The sequence below is a fragment of the Heterodontus francisci genome, chromosome 2 (genome assembly GCF_036365525.1).
Source record: "Heterodontus francisci isolate sHetFra1 chromosome 2, sHetFra1.hap1, whole genome shotgun sequence".
In the NCBI taxonomy this organism is placed as follows: Eukaryota; Metazoa; Chordata; class Chondrichthyes; order Heterodontiformes; family Heterodontidae; genus Heterodontus; species Heterodontus francisci.
Genome location: NC_090372.1, coordinates 83,137,335 through 83,152,677, shown reverse-complemented (window position 1 = coordinate 83,152,677; position 15,343 = coordinate 83,137,335). Strand labels below are relative to the sequence as shown.

The following is a 15,343-nucleotide window of genomic DNA, read 5'->3' as shown; positions in this document are numbered from 1 at the left end:
TGCTTCTAGTCATTTCAGCTTCTGTGACACTTCAGCATGGATTACAAACATGCAAACATCTCAAATTTTGTGAAACTGGTCAAATTAGTGTGTCAACTCAAGGAGCATGACAGTACCCTTTGACCTCCCCAAATCCAGTAAATAAGGAAGGATACTGCCATGTATAATCTGCATGATCAATCCCATTAATCTGTGCTCCAGTGGGGTCTTCTAGTTTGAATCCAATACTGAAAAGGTTTACCCCAATAAACCTTCGGCTTTTAGCTACATAGAACGTGAACCTGTCTAGGGTGATGTTTTTGTAGCTTACTGGAACTGTGATCATCCCCAAAACTGGAATGATAGTGTCGTCATAAGCTTGAAGAGTGTCTGTTGCAGGAGTGAGAGAGAATTGCAAAAAATACCGATGGTAGAGTTTGTCACTCAATATAGGTACTTCTGCGCCAACATCAATACGAAGCGACACTGAAATGCCTACGATCTCTTGACGGAGCACTCCTTAAAGTGATGTGGTGCTTTACTTTTTGCGATGGTAAATACATGTTGTACCTCACTCTCAGGAAGACTCCCCCACATGTCAAACCGATTAAGTTTTTTTCTTTGACAACCTGCACATCTTTGCAAAATGGTTCCACTTTAAACATGAGTTACACTTTTCTCCTTGAGCTGGATATGGCATTGTGACTTGATGAGTATTTCCACAATTTGGGCACAGTTTTGAAGGTAACTGACCATGCTGGGGCACATTTTGATGAGGTTGCTGAAGTCTTCTTGTGCTTAACTCTCACACTGAAGCTGGTCTGGCAAGCTGTGTCTGCAACCCTGAGGTGTATGCGTGTGTAACCTCTTCGAATCTAACATGGCAGATTCGGTCTGGACTGCTCAGGTTATGACTTTTTCCAAGATTAAATCATCATCATCCATCAGGAGACGTTCCCTAATTCGTGGAATTGAAATCTGTTCAATTATTTGGTCACAAATTATTTCGTTGGTTAGTGTGCCAAATTTACATGTGGCTGCCAATTGCTGCGATGCTGTCACGTATTGTTTAATGGACTCTGGTGGAATGCATATCATCTCACTTTTCTTTGGCCCAAAGTATTTTTCGAGAGCACTTATCAAACATAGGTGTATCTTCTGTGAACTGTTTGAAGACTCGCTGACCTTCTGCGCCTAGACAATGTACAAGTATCGCTTTCTTACAGTTCGCTGCTATATCTGGGCTGTCCATCCCCGTAGCAAACAAGTAGGTCTTGAACCCCGAAATCCATCGTTCCCAGCACAAGGGAGGATTTCCTGGCGCTGGAAGAAGAGGTTCTGGAGCTGTTAACATGAGATTTTGTTGAATCATCCTGTCACCACGTTTTTGTTATATTTAGGCCAGGTTGCTGGATTAAGTCTGTATATCTGATTTATTTCAGAGCATTGCAGATATCACACTTGTATTAAATCACCAACTGGTATATTTACAGCACATTAAATTATAAAAGTTCTTACACAATTTCAGTACATGTCTCCTCATAGCAGCCAGTGTGTTTTCTATACAAGATCCAAGCAGCGTGAGTTTTAGATTCACTTTTGGCTCTTCAGCCTGATCCATAAGCTTAACCAATGAAACACAGTGAACACAGATAAGAGGACAGAGTGATACAATCAAACCCAGATGAATCAAACATGACAATAGGCATTTAACAGATCATCTTGTAGATTTTATCCAAGAACTCTCATAGAAGATCCAAACCTTCATCACTATCCAAAAGACCGGCATCCATCTCACAAAGTACTTCTGACTTTACTTCTTGTAAGAAATGACAACACCAAGGCCACACATTGTTTTCTCACTGGATGGGACATAACCCTTGTCCACATATCCGCTTCATTTTTCCACTGGTCATATACTTCAGATTCCGAGAACACCGGAGTGTAACCCTACCCCAACAATTTACACTTGCTTTCTGCCATTTTCCACAATGGCCACTAGGATTTTAGTTTTCTGTCTGAAATGTTTTTTCTTAGTTTCCAACCTTCTCCTTTAGGCAACTATCCTCCATTACTATGTGATATTCCAGAAAGCCAGGTGGGGAAGGATAGAACAAGAGCCAATCCTTACATACTTTTATGAGCATTTATTTACAGAGATACACATTACAAACATATCCCTCCTAATCAAACACCACAGTTGCAGTATGTTCCTTTTTATAGGAACCCAAGTGAATCTCCAGTTAATATCCACTACCTGCATACAATTAAAGACAATTAATATACAATTAACATCCCACACCTGTCACACTGACCGGATGAAGGTGCCTGGAGCACAGGCCAGTACAGGTGGACTTGTGGAAATTGTGACCTTGTATCCAGGGTATAACAGGTAACGTAACTCATGATTGTGCCTTGTTAACTACTGTAATGTATCAAGTCTCTCTTATACAGAATAAAATATATAATCACTGTCACCAATGCAGTTAAAGTCGAATCACTGAGAACTTAGGGGGTTATTTGGCCAGAACCCCAGAAAACTAACAAATTGATGACTGCAGTAGGACTTGACAGACAGTGCAGGCAGAATCCTATGGCTCTGTGGCTGATCACCTAGCACTTTAGGAAGGGAATCTTTGGGAGCCGAGGATCATCTGACCTACTAGTAGTAATAACAATCATGGCGAACCGAAGACTTGAAGCTCCCTGCCATTGATTTGGGAATGTTCCTCGCCAGTCCTTCACGGGGACTATTATTAAAAAGGAGTTGAATGGACCCAGAGCCAAATTTCACAGGGAAACATTAAATTGTAAAAAAAGTGTTTATAGGCTTACGCTGCCCACTATTGTGCACGATGTGGCGATATAAGGATTAACTACTATCAGATGAAAGAGGGAGAAAAGAATGCCAGAAGCAAAATGCTGATTGGGAAAGAGAACACCAGCAGCCAGAAACCAGGAATGGCGATCTAAGCTGAGCGGCTTAAGCTCTCAGAACACACTAAATGGAGGAAGAACAGGGAGTTAGAGAACAAAAAAGAGCTGCTGAAATGACAGTTCACAAGGTGAAAGAAAGGAAACCTTCACTGAAGCAGATGGCAATTTTTTTTATTCGTTTATCGGGATGTGGGCGTCACTGGCCAGGCCAGCATTTATTGCCCATCCCTAATTGCCCTTGAGAAGGTGGTGGTGAGATGCCTTCTTGAACCGCTGCAATCCACATGGGGTAGGTACACCCACAGTGCTGTTGGGAAGGGAGTTCCAGGATTTTGATCTAGCGACAGCAAAGGAATGGCAATATAGTTCCAAGTCAGGATGGTGTATGGCTTGGAGGGGACCTTGCAGGTGGTGGTGTTTCCATGCATCTGCTGCCCTTGTCCTTCTAGCTGGTAGAGGTCATGGGTTTGGAAGGTGCTGCCGAAGGAGCCTTGGTGAGTTGCTGCAGTGCATCTTGTAGATGGTACACACTACTGCCACTGTGATTTGGCGGTGGAGGAAGTGAATGTTGGAGGTGGTGAATGGGTGCCAATCAAGCGGGCTGCTTTGTCCTGGATGTGTCGAGCTTCTTGAGTATTGTTGGAGTTACACCCATCCAGGCAAGTAGAGAGTATTCCATCACAATCCTGAACTGTGCCTTGTAGATGGTGGCCAGGCATTGGAGCGAGATAAGGTGAGTTACTCGCTGCAGGATTCCCAGCCTCTGACCTGCTCTTGTAGCCACGGTATTTATATGGCTACTCCAGTTCGGTTTCTGGTCAATGGTAACGCCCAGGATGTTGATAGTGGTGGATTCAGCAATCGTAATGCCTCTGACTGTCAAGGGGAGATGGTTAGATTCTCTCTTGTTGGAGATGGTCATTGCCTGGCACTGTGTAGCATGAATGTTACTTGCCACTTATCAGCCCAAACCTGGATATTGTCCTGGACTGCTTCAGTATCTGAGGAGTTGCGAATGGTGCTGAACATTGTGCAATCATCAGCGAATATCCCTACTTCTGACCTTTTGATTGAAGGAAGGTCATTGACGAAGCAGTTGAAGATGGTTGGGCCTAGGACACGACCCTGAGGAATGCCTGCAGCTCCTCCTGGAGCTCAGATGATTGACCTCCAACAACCACAACCATCTTCCTTTATGCGAGGTATGACTCCAACCAGCAGAGAGCTTTCCCCCTGATTCCCCTTGACCTCAGTTTTGCTAGGGCTCCTTGATGCCACCGTCAGTCAAATGCAGCCTTGATGTCAAGGGCAGTCACTCTCACCTCACCTCTTGAGTTCAGGTCTTTTGTCCATGTTTGGACCATGGCTGTAAAGAGGTAAGGAGCTGAGTGGCCCTGGCAGAACCCAAACTGGGCATCACTGAGCAGGTTATTGCTGAGCAAGTGCCGCTTGATAGCACTGTTCATGACCCCTTCCATCACTTTACTGATGGTCGAGAATAGACTGATGGGGCGGTAATTGGCCGGGTTGGATTTGTCCTTCTTTTTCTGTACGGGACATACCTGGGCAATTTTCCACATTGCCGAATAGATGCCAGTGTTGCAGTTCGACTGGAACAGCTTGGGTAGGGGCGCGACCAGTTCTGGAGCACAGGTCTAAAGTACTATTGCCGGAATGTTGTCAGGGCCCAGAGCCTTTGCAGTATCCAGTGCCTTCAATCGTTTCTTGATATCATGTGGCGTGAATCGAATTGGCTGAAGAAAGGCATCTGTGATGGTGGGGACTTCAGAAGGAGGCCAAGACGGATAATCCACTTGGCACTTCTGGCTGAAGACTGTTGCAAATGCTTCAGTCTTGTCTTTTGCACTGATGTACTGGGATCCCCTGTCATTGAGGATGGGGATATTTGTGGAACCACCTCCACCTGTTAGTTGTTTGATTGTCAACATTCATTCATGACTGAATGTGGCAGGACTGCAGAGCTCAGATCTGATCCGCTCGTTGTGGGATTGCTTAGCTCTGTCTATCGCATGCTGCTTACGCTGTTTGGCACTGAAGTAGTCCAGATTGACACCTCCTTTTGAAGTATGCCTGGTCCTGCTCTTGGCATGCCCTCCTGCACTCTTCATTGAACCAGAATTGATCCCCTGGCTTGACGGAAATAGTAAAGTCGGGGATTTGCCAGGCCATGAGGTTACAGATTGTGGTTGAGTACAATTCTGCTGCTACTGGTGGCCCACAGCGCCTCATGGATGCGCAGTTTTGCATTGCTAGATCTATTCGAAGTCTATCCCATTTAGCACAGTGGTAAAACATAGAAACATAGAAAATAGGAGCAGGGGTAGGCCATTTGGTCCTTTGAGCCTGCTCCGCCATTCATTATGATCATGGCTGATCATCCAACTCAGTAACCTGTTCCCGCTTTTGCCGCATACCCTTTGATCCCTTTAGACCCAAGTGCTATATCTAACTCCTTCCTGAAAACATCCAATGTATTGGCCTCAACTGCTTTCTGTGGTAGCAAATTCCACAGGCTCACCACTCTCTGGGTGAAGAAACTTCTCCTCATCTCAGTCCTGAAAGGTTTACCCCGTATCCTTAGACTATGACCCCTGGTTCTGGACTCCCCCACCATCGGGAACATCCTTCCTGCACCTACCCTGTCAAGTCCTGTTTGAATTTTATAGGTTTCTATGAGATCCCCCCTCACTCCTCTGAACTCCAGCGAATATAATCCGAACCGACTCAATCTCTCCTCATACGTCAGTCCCGCCATCCCAGGAATCAGTCTGGCAAACCTTCGCTGCACTCCCTCTAAAGCAAGAACATACTTCCTCAGATAAGGAGACCAAAACTGCACACAATATTCCAGGTGTGGCCTCACCAAGGCCCTGTATAATTGCAGCAAGACATCCCTGCTCCTGTATTCGAATCCTCTCGCTATGAAGGCCAACATACCATTTGCCTTTTTTACCGCCTGTTGCACCTGCATGCTTACCTTCAGCAACTGATGTACGAGAACACCCAGGTCTTGCTGCATATTCCCCTCTCTCAGTTTAAAGCCATTCATATCTGCCTTCCTGTTTTTGCTACCAAAGTGGATAACCTCACATTTATCCACATTATACTGCATCTGCCATGCATTTGCCCACTCACTCAACTTGTCAAAATCACCCTGAAGCCTCTCTGCATCCTCCTCACAACTCACCCTCCCACCCAGTTTTATATCATCTGCAAATTTGGAGATATTACATTTAGTTCCCTCATCTAAATCATTAATATATATTGTGAATAGCTGGGGTCCTAGCACCGATCCCTGCGGTACCCCACTAGTCACTGCCTGCCATTCGGAAAAAGACCCATTTATCCCTACTCTTTGTTTCCTGTCTGCCAATCAATTTTCTATTCATCGCAATACACAACCACAATCCCATGCGCTTTAATTTTACACGCTAATCCCTTATGTGGGACTTTGTCGAAAGCCTTCTGAAAGTCCAAATAAACCACATCCACTGGCTCCCCCTCATCAACTCTACTGTTACATCCTCGAAGAATTCTAGTAGATTTGTCAAGCATGATTTCCCTTTCGTAAATCCATGCTGACTCTGCCCGATTCTACCACTGTTCTCTATGTGCTCTGCTATAAAATCTTTGGTAATGGACTCTAGAATTTTCCCCACTACTGACATCAGGCTGACTGGTCTATAATTCCCTGCTTTCTCTCTACCTCCCTTTTTAAATAGTGGGATTGCATTAGCTTGGCCATGTGAGCCGCATGGAAGATGGCAGGATCCCCAAAGACATATTGTACAGCGAGCTCGCCACTGGTATCAGACCCACCGGCCGTCCATGTCTCCGCTTTAAAGACGTCTGCAAATGCGACATGAAGTCCTGTGACATTGAACACAAGTCGTGGGAGTCAGTTGCCAGCGATCGCCAGAGCTGGCGGGCAGCCATAAAGGCGGGGCTAAAGTGTGGCGAGTCGAAGAGACTTAGCAGTTGGCAGGAAAAAAGACAGAAGCACAAGGGGAGAGCCAACTGTGTAACAGCCCCGACAAACAAATTTTTCTGCAGCACCTGTGGAAGAGTCTGTCACTCTAGAATTGGCCTTTATAGCCACTCCAGGCACTGCTCCACAAACCACTGACCACCTCCAGGCGCTTACCCATTGTCTCTCGAGACAAGGAGGCCAAAGAAGAAGACATTTGCTACCCTCCAATCTGTAGGAACTGTTCCAGAGTCTATAGAATCTTGGAAGATGACCACCAATGCAACCACTATTGCTAGGGCCACTTTCTTAAGTACTCTGGGATGCATACCACCAGGCCCTGGGGATTTATTGGCCTTCAATCCCATCAATTTCCCCAACACCACTTCTCTACTAATACTGATTTCCTTCAGTTCCTCTCTCTCACTAAGCCCTGTGTTACCTAACATTTCTGGTATGATATTTGTGTCCTCCTTTGTGAAGACAGAACCAAAGTATGCATTTAGTTGGTCAGTCATTTCTTTGTTCCCCATAATAAATTCCCCTGTTTCTAACTGTCAGGGACCTACATTTGTCTTCACCAATCTTTTTCTCTTCACATACCTATCGAAACTTTTACAGTCAGTTTTTATGTACCCTGCAAGCTTGCTCTCATACTCTATTTTCCCCTTAATCAATCCCTTGGTCCGCCTTTGCTGAATTCTAAACTGCTCCCAATTCTCAGGTCTGTTGTTTTTTCTGGCAGATTTATATGCCTCTTCCTTGGATCTAATACGATCTCTAATTTCCCTTGTAAGCCATGGTTTGGCTATCTTCCCCATTTTACTTTTCCATCAGACAGGGATAAACAATTGTTGCAGTTCATCCATGCACTCTTTAAATGTTTGCCACTGCCTATTCACCGTCATCCCTTTAAGTAACGTTTCCCAATCTATCATAGCCAACTCATGCCTCATACCTTCGTAGTTTCCTTTACTTAGATTCAGGACCCTAGTCTCAGAATCAACTACGTCACTCTCCATCTTGATGAAGAATTCTATCATATTATGGTCGCTCATCCCCAAGGGGTCTCGCACCACTAGATTGTAGCGCCACACAACATGATGGAGGGTATCCTCAAAGTGAAGATGGGGCTTTGTCTGCACAAGGACTGTGCGGTCGTAACTCCTACTAATACTGTCATGGACAGATGCATCTGCAGTAGGCAGATTGGTGAGGATGGGATCAAGTATGTTTTTTCCTCTTGTTGGTTACCTCACCACCTGTTGCAGACCCCGTCTCGCAGCTATGTCCTTTAAGACTCGGGCAGCTTGGTCAATAGTGGCGTTGCTGAGCCACTCTTGGTGATGGACATTGAAGACCCCACCCAGAGTACATTCTGCGCCCTTGCCACCCTCAGTGCTTCCTCCAAGTGGTGTTCAACATGAAAGAGTACTGACTCATCAGCTGAGGGGTGGGGGCTGCATGCGGTAGGTGGTAATCAGCAGGAGGTTTCCTTGCCCATGTTTGACCTGATGCCATGAGACCTCAAGGGGTCTGGAGTCGATGTTGAGGACTCCCACCCGACTGTATACCACTGTGCTGCCACCTCTGTTGGGTCTGTCCTGCCGGTGGGACAGGACATACCTGGGGATGGTGATGACGGTGTCTGGGACATTGTCTGTAAGGTGTGATTTGGTGAATATGACTATGTCAGGCTGTTGCTTGACTAGTCTGTAGGACAGCTCTCCCAGCTTTGGCACAAGCCCCCAGCTGTTAGTAAGAAGGACTTTGCAAGGTTGACAGGGCTGGGTTTGCCGTTGTCGTTTCCGGTGCCTAGGTCGATGCCGGGTGATCCGTCCCGTTTCATTTCTTTTCAACTTTGTAGCGGTTAAATACAACTGAGTGGCTTGCTAGGCCATTTCAGAGGGCATTTAAGAGTCAACTACATTGCTGTGGGTCTGGAGTCACATGTCGGCCAGATCAGGTAAGGACATTAGTGAACCAGATGGGTTTTTATAACAATTGACAATGGTTTCATGCCCATCATTAGACTAGCTTTTAATTCCAGATTTATTAATTGAATTCAAATTCCACCTTCTGCCGTGGTGGGATTCGAACCCATGTACCCAGAGCAATACCCTGGGTCTCTGGATTACTAGTCCAATGGCAGTACCACTACGCTGCCACCTGTCAGCTTCTGTGCTAAGTAAAATGAAACATGAAAATTACTGAGTAAAAGTAAACTTAAAGGATGTTCAGTTTGTGTTGAAGTGTTTGTGAATTTGTGGAAGTTTCTTGACTAAGAATATTTGAGGTTATAGCTTTTCTTTTGTTTGGAGGTCTGTCTTTAGAAAGTGTCTGTCACTGTTTTGATTCAGTGCTACCCACTGTTGGTGCACAGAGCTAAAAGTTATTTAGCTCTCTGTAATCCAGTCTTTAATGTTAGAAGTATACAGACGTGTGCTTTTATAAATGTATTAATCGTTTATGTATGTATAATTTACGAGAAGCCTGAGTCATGTGTTTGGTCTGAACTGGTTGAAACTGTGAATCTTCTTTGGTCTCGGTCTGGGAGTATCACACAAATTTGGCAATCTGAGTTCATAACCCATTATTTCTAAGTTGCACGGAAGTATGAAAGTGTGAATGTGACTATGTTCATTTCAATTTAAGATAGCGCGCCCAGAATTGGGAAAAACATTTTAACTTAAAGATGTTGGTGTAGTTGTGTTCTGACTAAAGCTTGCTTGTGTAATTATGTCTGAGGGGACAATAATTTAACATTTCAAAACCTTCACCTCTGAGGCAAAGCTCCCTTCCAGATTGTGTGTTAGATCAACCTGAACTTTTTAATTGGATTCCCAGTATGATCCAGGGCCCAGAATTAAAACGATCTCTGGTCATGTCATGTCCCAGTATCCATGTCCTGTGCAGAAACTTTCAGACTGATTATATTGGCCCATTTCACAGGACTCAAAGGTAGCTAGCATATTCTGGTTATAATTGACTGTTATTCCAAATAAGGCTAAATAGTAACCATCAGAATTTGAAAATTGATTTGAGAGAAAAATCACGAAATTAGGGCAATAAAGGAGAAATGGAAGATTTTGTCCCTCTTCTACAATTTGGCTGCAAGATTTCAGTGTACTGTCTTTTTAAAAAGCCAGTGTGAATGTTTGGAGCCAACACGCTGTGGTACGCTCTGCCAACTTTTGGGTAAGAATGATTAAGATTTTTTTTAATTGTGAAAACTGACCTGTGCAGTATATTCAGTATTGCTTTAGTCATTTGGAAAGCTAACTCAGGAAAACGAAGAAAAAAAAATGTAATTTATCTTTTTTGCAAGCACATGCTACTTTGTTTTGTTTTATCTGTTCTGTGTTGTGTTGTGTTTAGTTAATATAAGTTATTCATCTGAATTAAATAGGAATGGAAGTTAACTAACCCGTTAAATTGTGAAAACCAGACTCTTCTTATGGTCACAGTAAAATTCTAGTTAATATTGGACATGAGATTTTCAGATGATAAATTTGCAGTTTTGAATGTCTTAACTGTTTAATGATGTGATTTGGAATTTTAGCATTTGAAGTGTTTCTGCTTATTTAGCCATCTTGGTTGTCCTGAAAAATCTTAGGTTGGAAAGCTTTTTTCTAAATGGTAAAGTTTGAAAACAATTGGAGTTTAAGCTAAAATTCTGTTTTCACTTTTATTAAAGTTAATAATGTTGCAAATGGATTTTTAATTCCTAAGCATAAAAAAAATTGTGCGAGTTTTAAAAGGTACCAAGACTTGGGAGGGCAGACAGGGGTGTTTGGGGTGGGAAGTTAAAATGTAATTTGGTTCTTTTTCAATCAGGAAATTTTTAAAGTATTCATGTGAAGTCACACAATTGTATGTTACACTCTGCCTTATACAAACAGAAGTTAATCCTTTCCACAGGCAGCTTTTTTAAAAAAAAATTTGTTCAGCACACCAACTTTTGTATTGCTGAATACAAATATGTATATTTGGCATTCATTCCATCACAATACGAAAGGCACAATTCAGCATAACGGTGCCTTATCAGACCCCTTTCCCATCCTTTTTGGTGTAAAACAGGGCTGTGTTCTCGCACCTACAATGTCTGGGATCTTCTTCTCACTGATGCTCTCTCACGCATTTAAGTCTTCAGAAGAAGGAATTTTCCTCAACACAAGATCAGATGGCAGATTCTTCAACCTTGCCCGTCTTAGAGCAAAGACCAAAGTACAGAAAGTCCTCATCGTTCTTTGCTGACGATGCTGCATGAACATCCCGCATGGAAGAGTGTCTGCAGAGACTCATCGACAGGCTTGCGGCTGCCTGCAACGAATTTGGCCTAACCATCAGTTTCAAGAAAACGAACATCATGGGACAAGTTGTCAGAAATGCTCCATTCATCAATATCAGCGACCACGCTCTGGAAGTGGTTCAAGAGTTCACCTACCTAGGCTCAACAATCACCAGTAACCTGTGTCTCGATGCAGAAATCAACAAGCGCATGGGAAAGGCATCTGCTGCTATGTCCAGACTGGCCAAGGGGTGTGGAAAAATGGCTCACTGACACGGAACACAAAGGTTTCAAGCCTGTGTCCTCAGTACCTTGCTCTACGGCAGCGAGGCCTGGACAACGTATGTCAGCCAAGAGCGACGTCTCAACGCATTCCATCTTCGCTGTCTCTGGAGAATCCTTGGCATCAGGTGGCAGGACTGTATCTCCAATGCAGAAGTCCTCGAGGCACCCAACATGCCCTACTGAGCCAACGGTGCTTGAGATGGCTTGGCCTTGTAAGCCGCATGGAAGATGGCAGGATCCCCAAGGACGTATTGTACAGCGAGCTCGTCACTGGTATTAGACCCACCGGCCGTCCATGTCTCCACTTTAAAGATGTTTGCAAACGTGACATGAAGTCCTGCGACATTGACCACAAGATGTGGGAGCCAGTTGCCAGCGATCGCCAGAGCTGGTGGACAGCTATAAAGGTGGGGCTGAAGAGAGGCGAGTCGAAGAGACTCAGCAGTTGGCAGGAAAAGAGACAAAGGTGTAAGGAGAGAGCCAACTGTGTAACAGCCCCGACGACCAACTTCACCTGCAGCGCCTGTGGAAGAGTCTGTCACTCTAGAATAGGCCTTTATAGCCACTCCAAGTGCTGCTCCACAAACCACTGATCACCTCTAGGTGCTTACCCATTGTCTCTCGAAACAAGGAGGCCAAAAAGGAAAGGACATTTGGCATTACTAAATTAAGTCTCTAAATTATCAGGAAGAAATTTATGAATTGACAAATTAACCCCTTGGGCTCTTAAGCAAAGCCACAATGGATTGTTTTTCTTTTAAACAGGTGATTATAGTTTTCAGGTTGGCATGGATACAGATCGTGCAGAAAGAGGTTCATCGAATTTAAGAATTTATCTGCAGACATCAAGGGCAGGATTTCCCCTGCAAGCTAAAGCTAAAATTATCCCCCTTTTCTTTTCCAGTGAGAGCACATCAAATTTATCTAATCACTCCTCATAATCCAATCCCGCTATCCTCTCAAGTATTTTGGGTTGTTTCTTCTGTATTCTTTGTAATTAACCCACTGAGCTATCCAACCATTCTGCAACCATCAATCTCAAAGATTCTTAGCTTTTGTGCTGATAATCTGCAAGGGGGCTTTGCCTCAGAACTAAAGGTTTTAAAATGTCAAATTATTGTCTCCTAACCAGCAATTTGTGAAATCAAGTTGCAGTAGATTTTCGCCTGTGATTTTTGGCATTTTGCCCCTCTGTATAAAACCACTTAACAATGCACAAGTCCTCCTTACCAATTAAAGGAATAATTGCTTGCAGCTCTTTCTTCAACTGCGAAATACATCTTACTATATATAAAAACATTGGCACCTCTGAAGCTCAAACATGATGGCCCCGATATTTACAGGGAGACGGGGAGAGCACGCGGGCACCTGCCACCTGCCGGGAAATCAGAAACGCAGAGGTTCTGCCAAATCTAACAGTAGGACTGTGTTAGAATATTTCCTTTCATTTCCCATCTGACAGCTGACCAGATTGGGAAGAAAAAGAGAAGTGAGACCATGCAGGAGGATTCACTCTAAAATATGTTAACCAAATAAGTAGAGCGTTAGCTAGAAATCAAAAATGGTAATCGTCTGTATCTGTGTTTCTCCATATAGGTAAAGTTGATTTGTATAGCTATCGAGCAGTTTCATCCACTCTAAGATAACAGCTTCAAGTGGCAACTTCCCCAGGAGTTGGTTTTACTATCAGTTGGAGAGGGTGGTGCACACATTTACCTCGTCTAATGGAGCATTGATGGGCCTTTGTTTTGTATATTCATAAATTCTGCAAAGACATCAGGAATTATACGTAGCTATCTTCATCCACATCAATAGTTGAACATTGCTTTCAAACGATAAACTCCTTTTTCTGCTCTAGCTGCAGATGATAGTTATAACAAACTGCCCAAAAACAAATCATACTCATATTTTGCCATCTTTTTCATTTTATTTTAGTGAATAAAATATTTTTGAACCTGCACCATCCAAATAGAGAAAAGTCTGGTGAGTTATTTAAAAATGACTCAACTTATCACCTCACATTCAGAATCCAGTGGGAATTCACAACATTTTGGTCACATCTATATTTGCGGTGAGGTAAATCAAAACCTAATATGGTACTAAAATAGCTTTATTAAAAGAACTCTAAACAACAATTTAGACTACTGCATAATACAGCTCTTACAAGAACTAAGATAAAAATCATTGGCAGCTGAATACATAACACTGGGTACTGATAATTGTCACAGCACCCAGATCACAAGGTTATAGATTCACCAAATCATTGGATGTTTTGTTTTTTGGTTTAGTGGATTAACTGAATCGACAACACACTTCACTTTTGCATAATATATTATGTTAAAGCTTTACTGAAGGATACCTATATATTTCCATGATTGTTTATAAACAGGGCTCATTCCTACCTGCATGTTAGTCTTTGCTTTACCAGTGCAGTGAAAATTTCCAGAAAGAGTTTGTGATGAGGATGGCAACTAAACTTTCTTTCATTCTTGTAATTGACACTGCAGTGAAGGAATAGAAAAAAAGAGGAAATAAACTCACTGGCAACATGCTTGGTATGACATAAAATCATAAAGTAAACAACTTTTCCTTTTTATAAATTTGCCATTTTCAAACATCTTGGTACTGCCACTTTCAAAGCATGCTGTACAAAACTGAAGTAGCAGGGGCAGCATCCCTTTCTATATAATAGGTAATGATGATAATTGATGAAGTTTGCAATATAACCTGCTTTGTGCAGTCAAAAAGCCAAATATTCACACTGCTTCAATGTAGTAATATTCTAGCCATATATTTATCACCACTTTGGAATATTTTGATGAAGGTAGCTAGTTCTGAGAGGAGTGATAGCTCATTACCACACTCTGTGCTAAGGGTAATTTCCTCTTAACTATATTAAAATAAAACAAATAATTTTAAATTGAAATTATCCTTATGTTCTGCAAACAGACTCCATTATAAGTGCAGTGGAATAACCAGTTTAACTTAGAGTAGGCTAGATTCACTGTCCTCCACTGCGTTTGCTGAATATAAACATTCAACATCACTAGTAAGACGTCACAAGAAATGCTGGATTCACTCAGCATCACTAGTAAGACGTCCATTTTCAAACTCATCTTTACTGGTTCATTTTTAAGGTTGTAGACCAAACATTTTCTACCCATCCAATGTTTATGGCATGGTCCCAAGTAGTATCTCTATATTCTAAATTAACAGTGGAGTACATACAACTGCACTACCCCATCTCCTCAAATATCTTCTAGGTTATGTTCAAACTTCACCTCCCTCATTTTTCTCCAGTACATTACCTTATGCAACAATGTACCTCATCTGCCCAACCTCTTCCTAAGCTGCCACTAGCACTACTCAAGTGGACCACCAAAAGGTTCCTGGAACAGGCTGTATGATGACCATCCTGCCGAATCAGTGGCGCAGTGGTTAGCACCTTAGCCTCACAGCTCCAGCGACCCGGGTTCAATTCTGGGTACTGCCTGTGTGGAGTTTGCAAGTTCTCCCTGTGTCTGCGTGGGTTTTCTCCGGGTGCTCCAGTTTCCTCCCACATGCCAAAGACTTGCAGGTTGATAGGTAAATTGGCCATTAGTATAGGTAGGTGGTAGGGAAATATAGGGACAGGTGGGGATGTGGTAGGAATATGGAATTAGTGTAGGATTAGTATAAAATGGGTGGTTGATGGTCGGCACAGACTCGGTGGGCCGAAGGGCCTGTTTCAGTGCTGTATCTCTAAAACAAAAAATAAAAACAAAAACCCTGTCTCCCTATGGGCAGCAGACTTTTGTTTCACACCATCCCAGACAAATGTTAAACCGAGAAGTTTGGCAAAGTGAGGAGGAATATAAAATGTA

The 15,343-nt window shown here is 43.1% G+C and overlaps 1 protein-coding gene across 6 annotated transcripts in view; it reads right to left on the bottom strand.

The window, feature by feature from the left end:
- Nucleotides 1–15,343, bottom strand: part of nek10 (NIMA-related kinase 10) — a 485,577-nt gene that overhangs the window by 406,749 nt on the left and 63,485 nt on the right. For all 6 annotated transcript variants that reach the window (XM_068059792.1, XM_068059804.1, XM_068059810.1 and 3 more), the window contains one exon: nt 13,883–13,981. In XM_068059792.1, the coding sequence (XP_067915893.1) occupies nt 13,883–13,981 (99 nt within the window). The remainder of the gene's footprint in view (nt 1–13,882; nt 13,982–15,343) is intronic.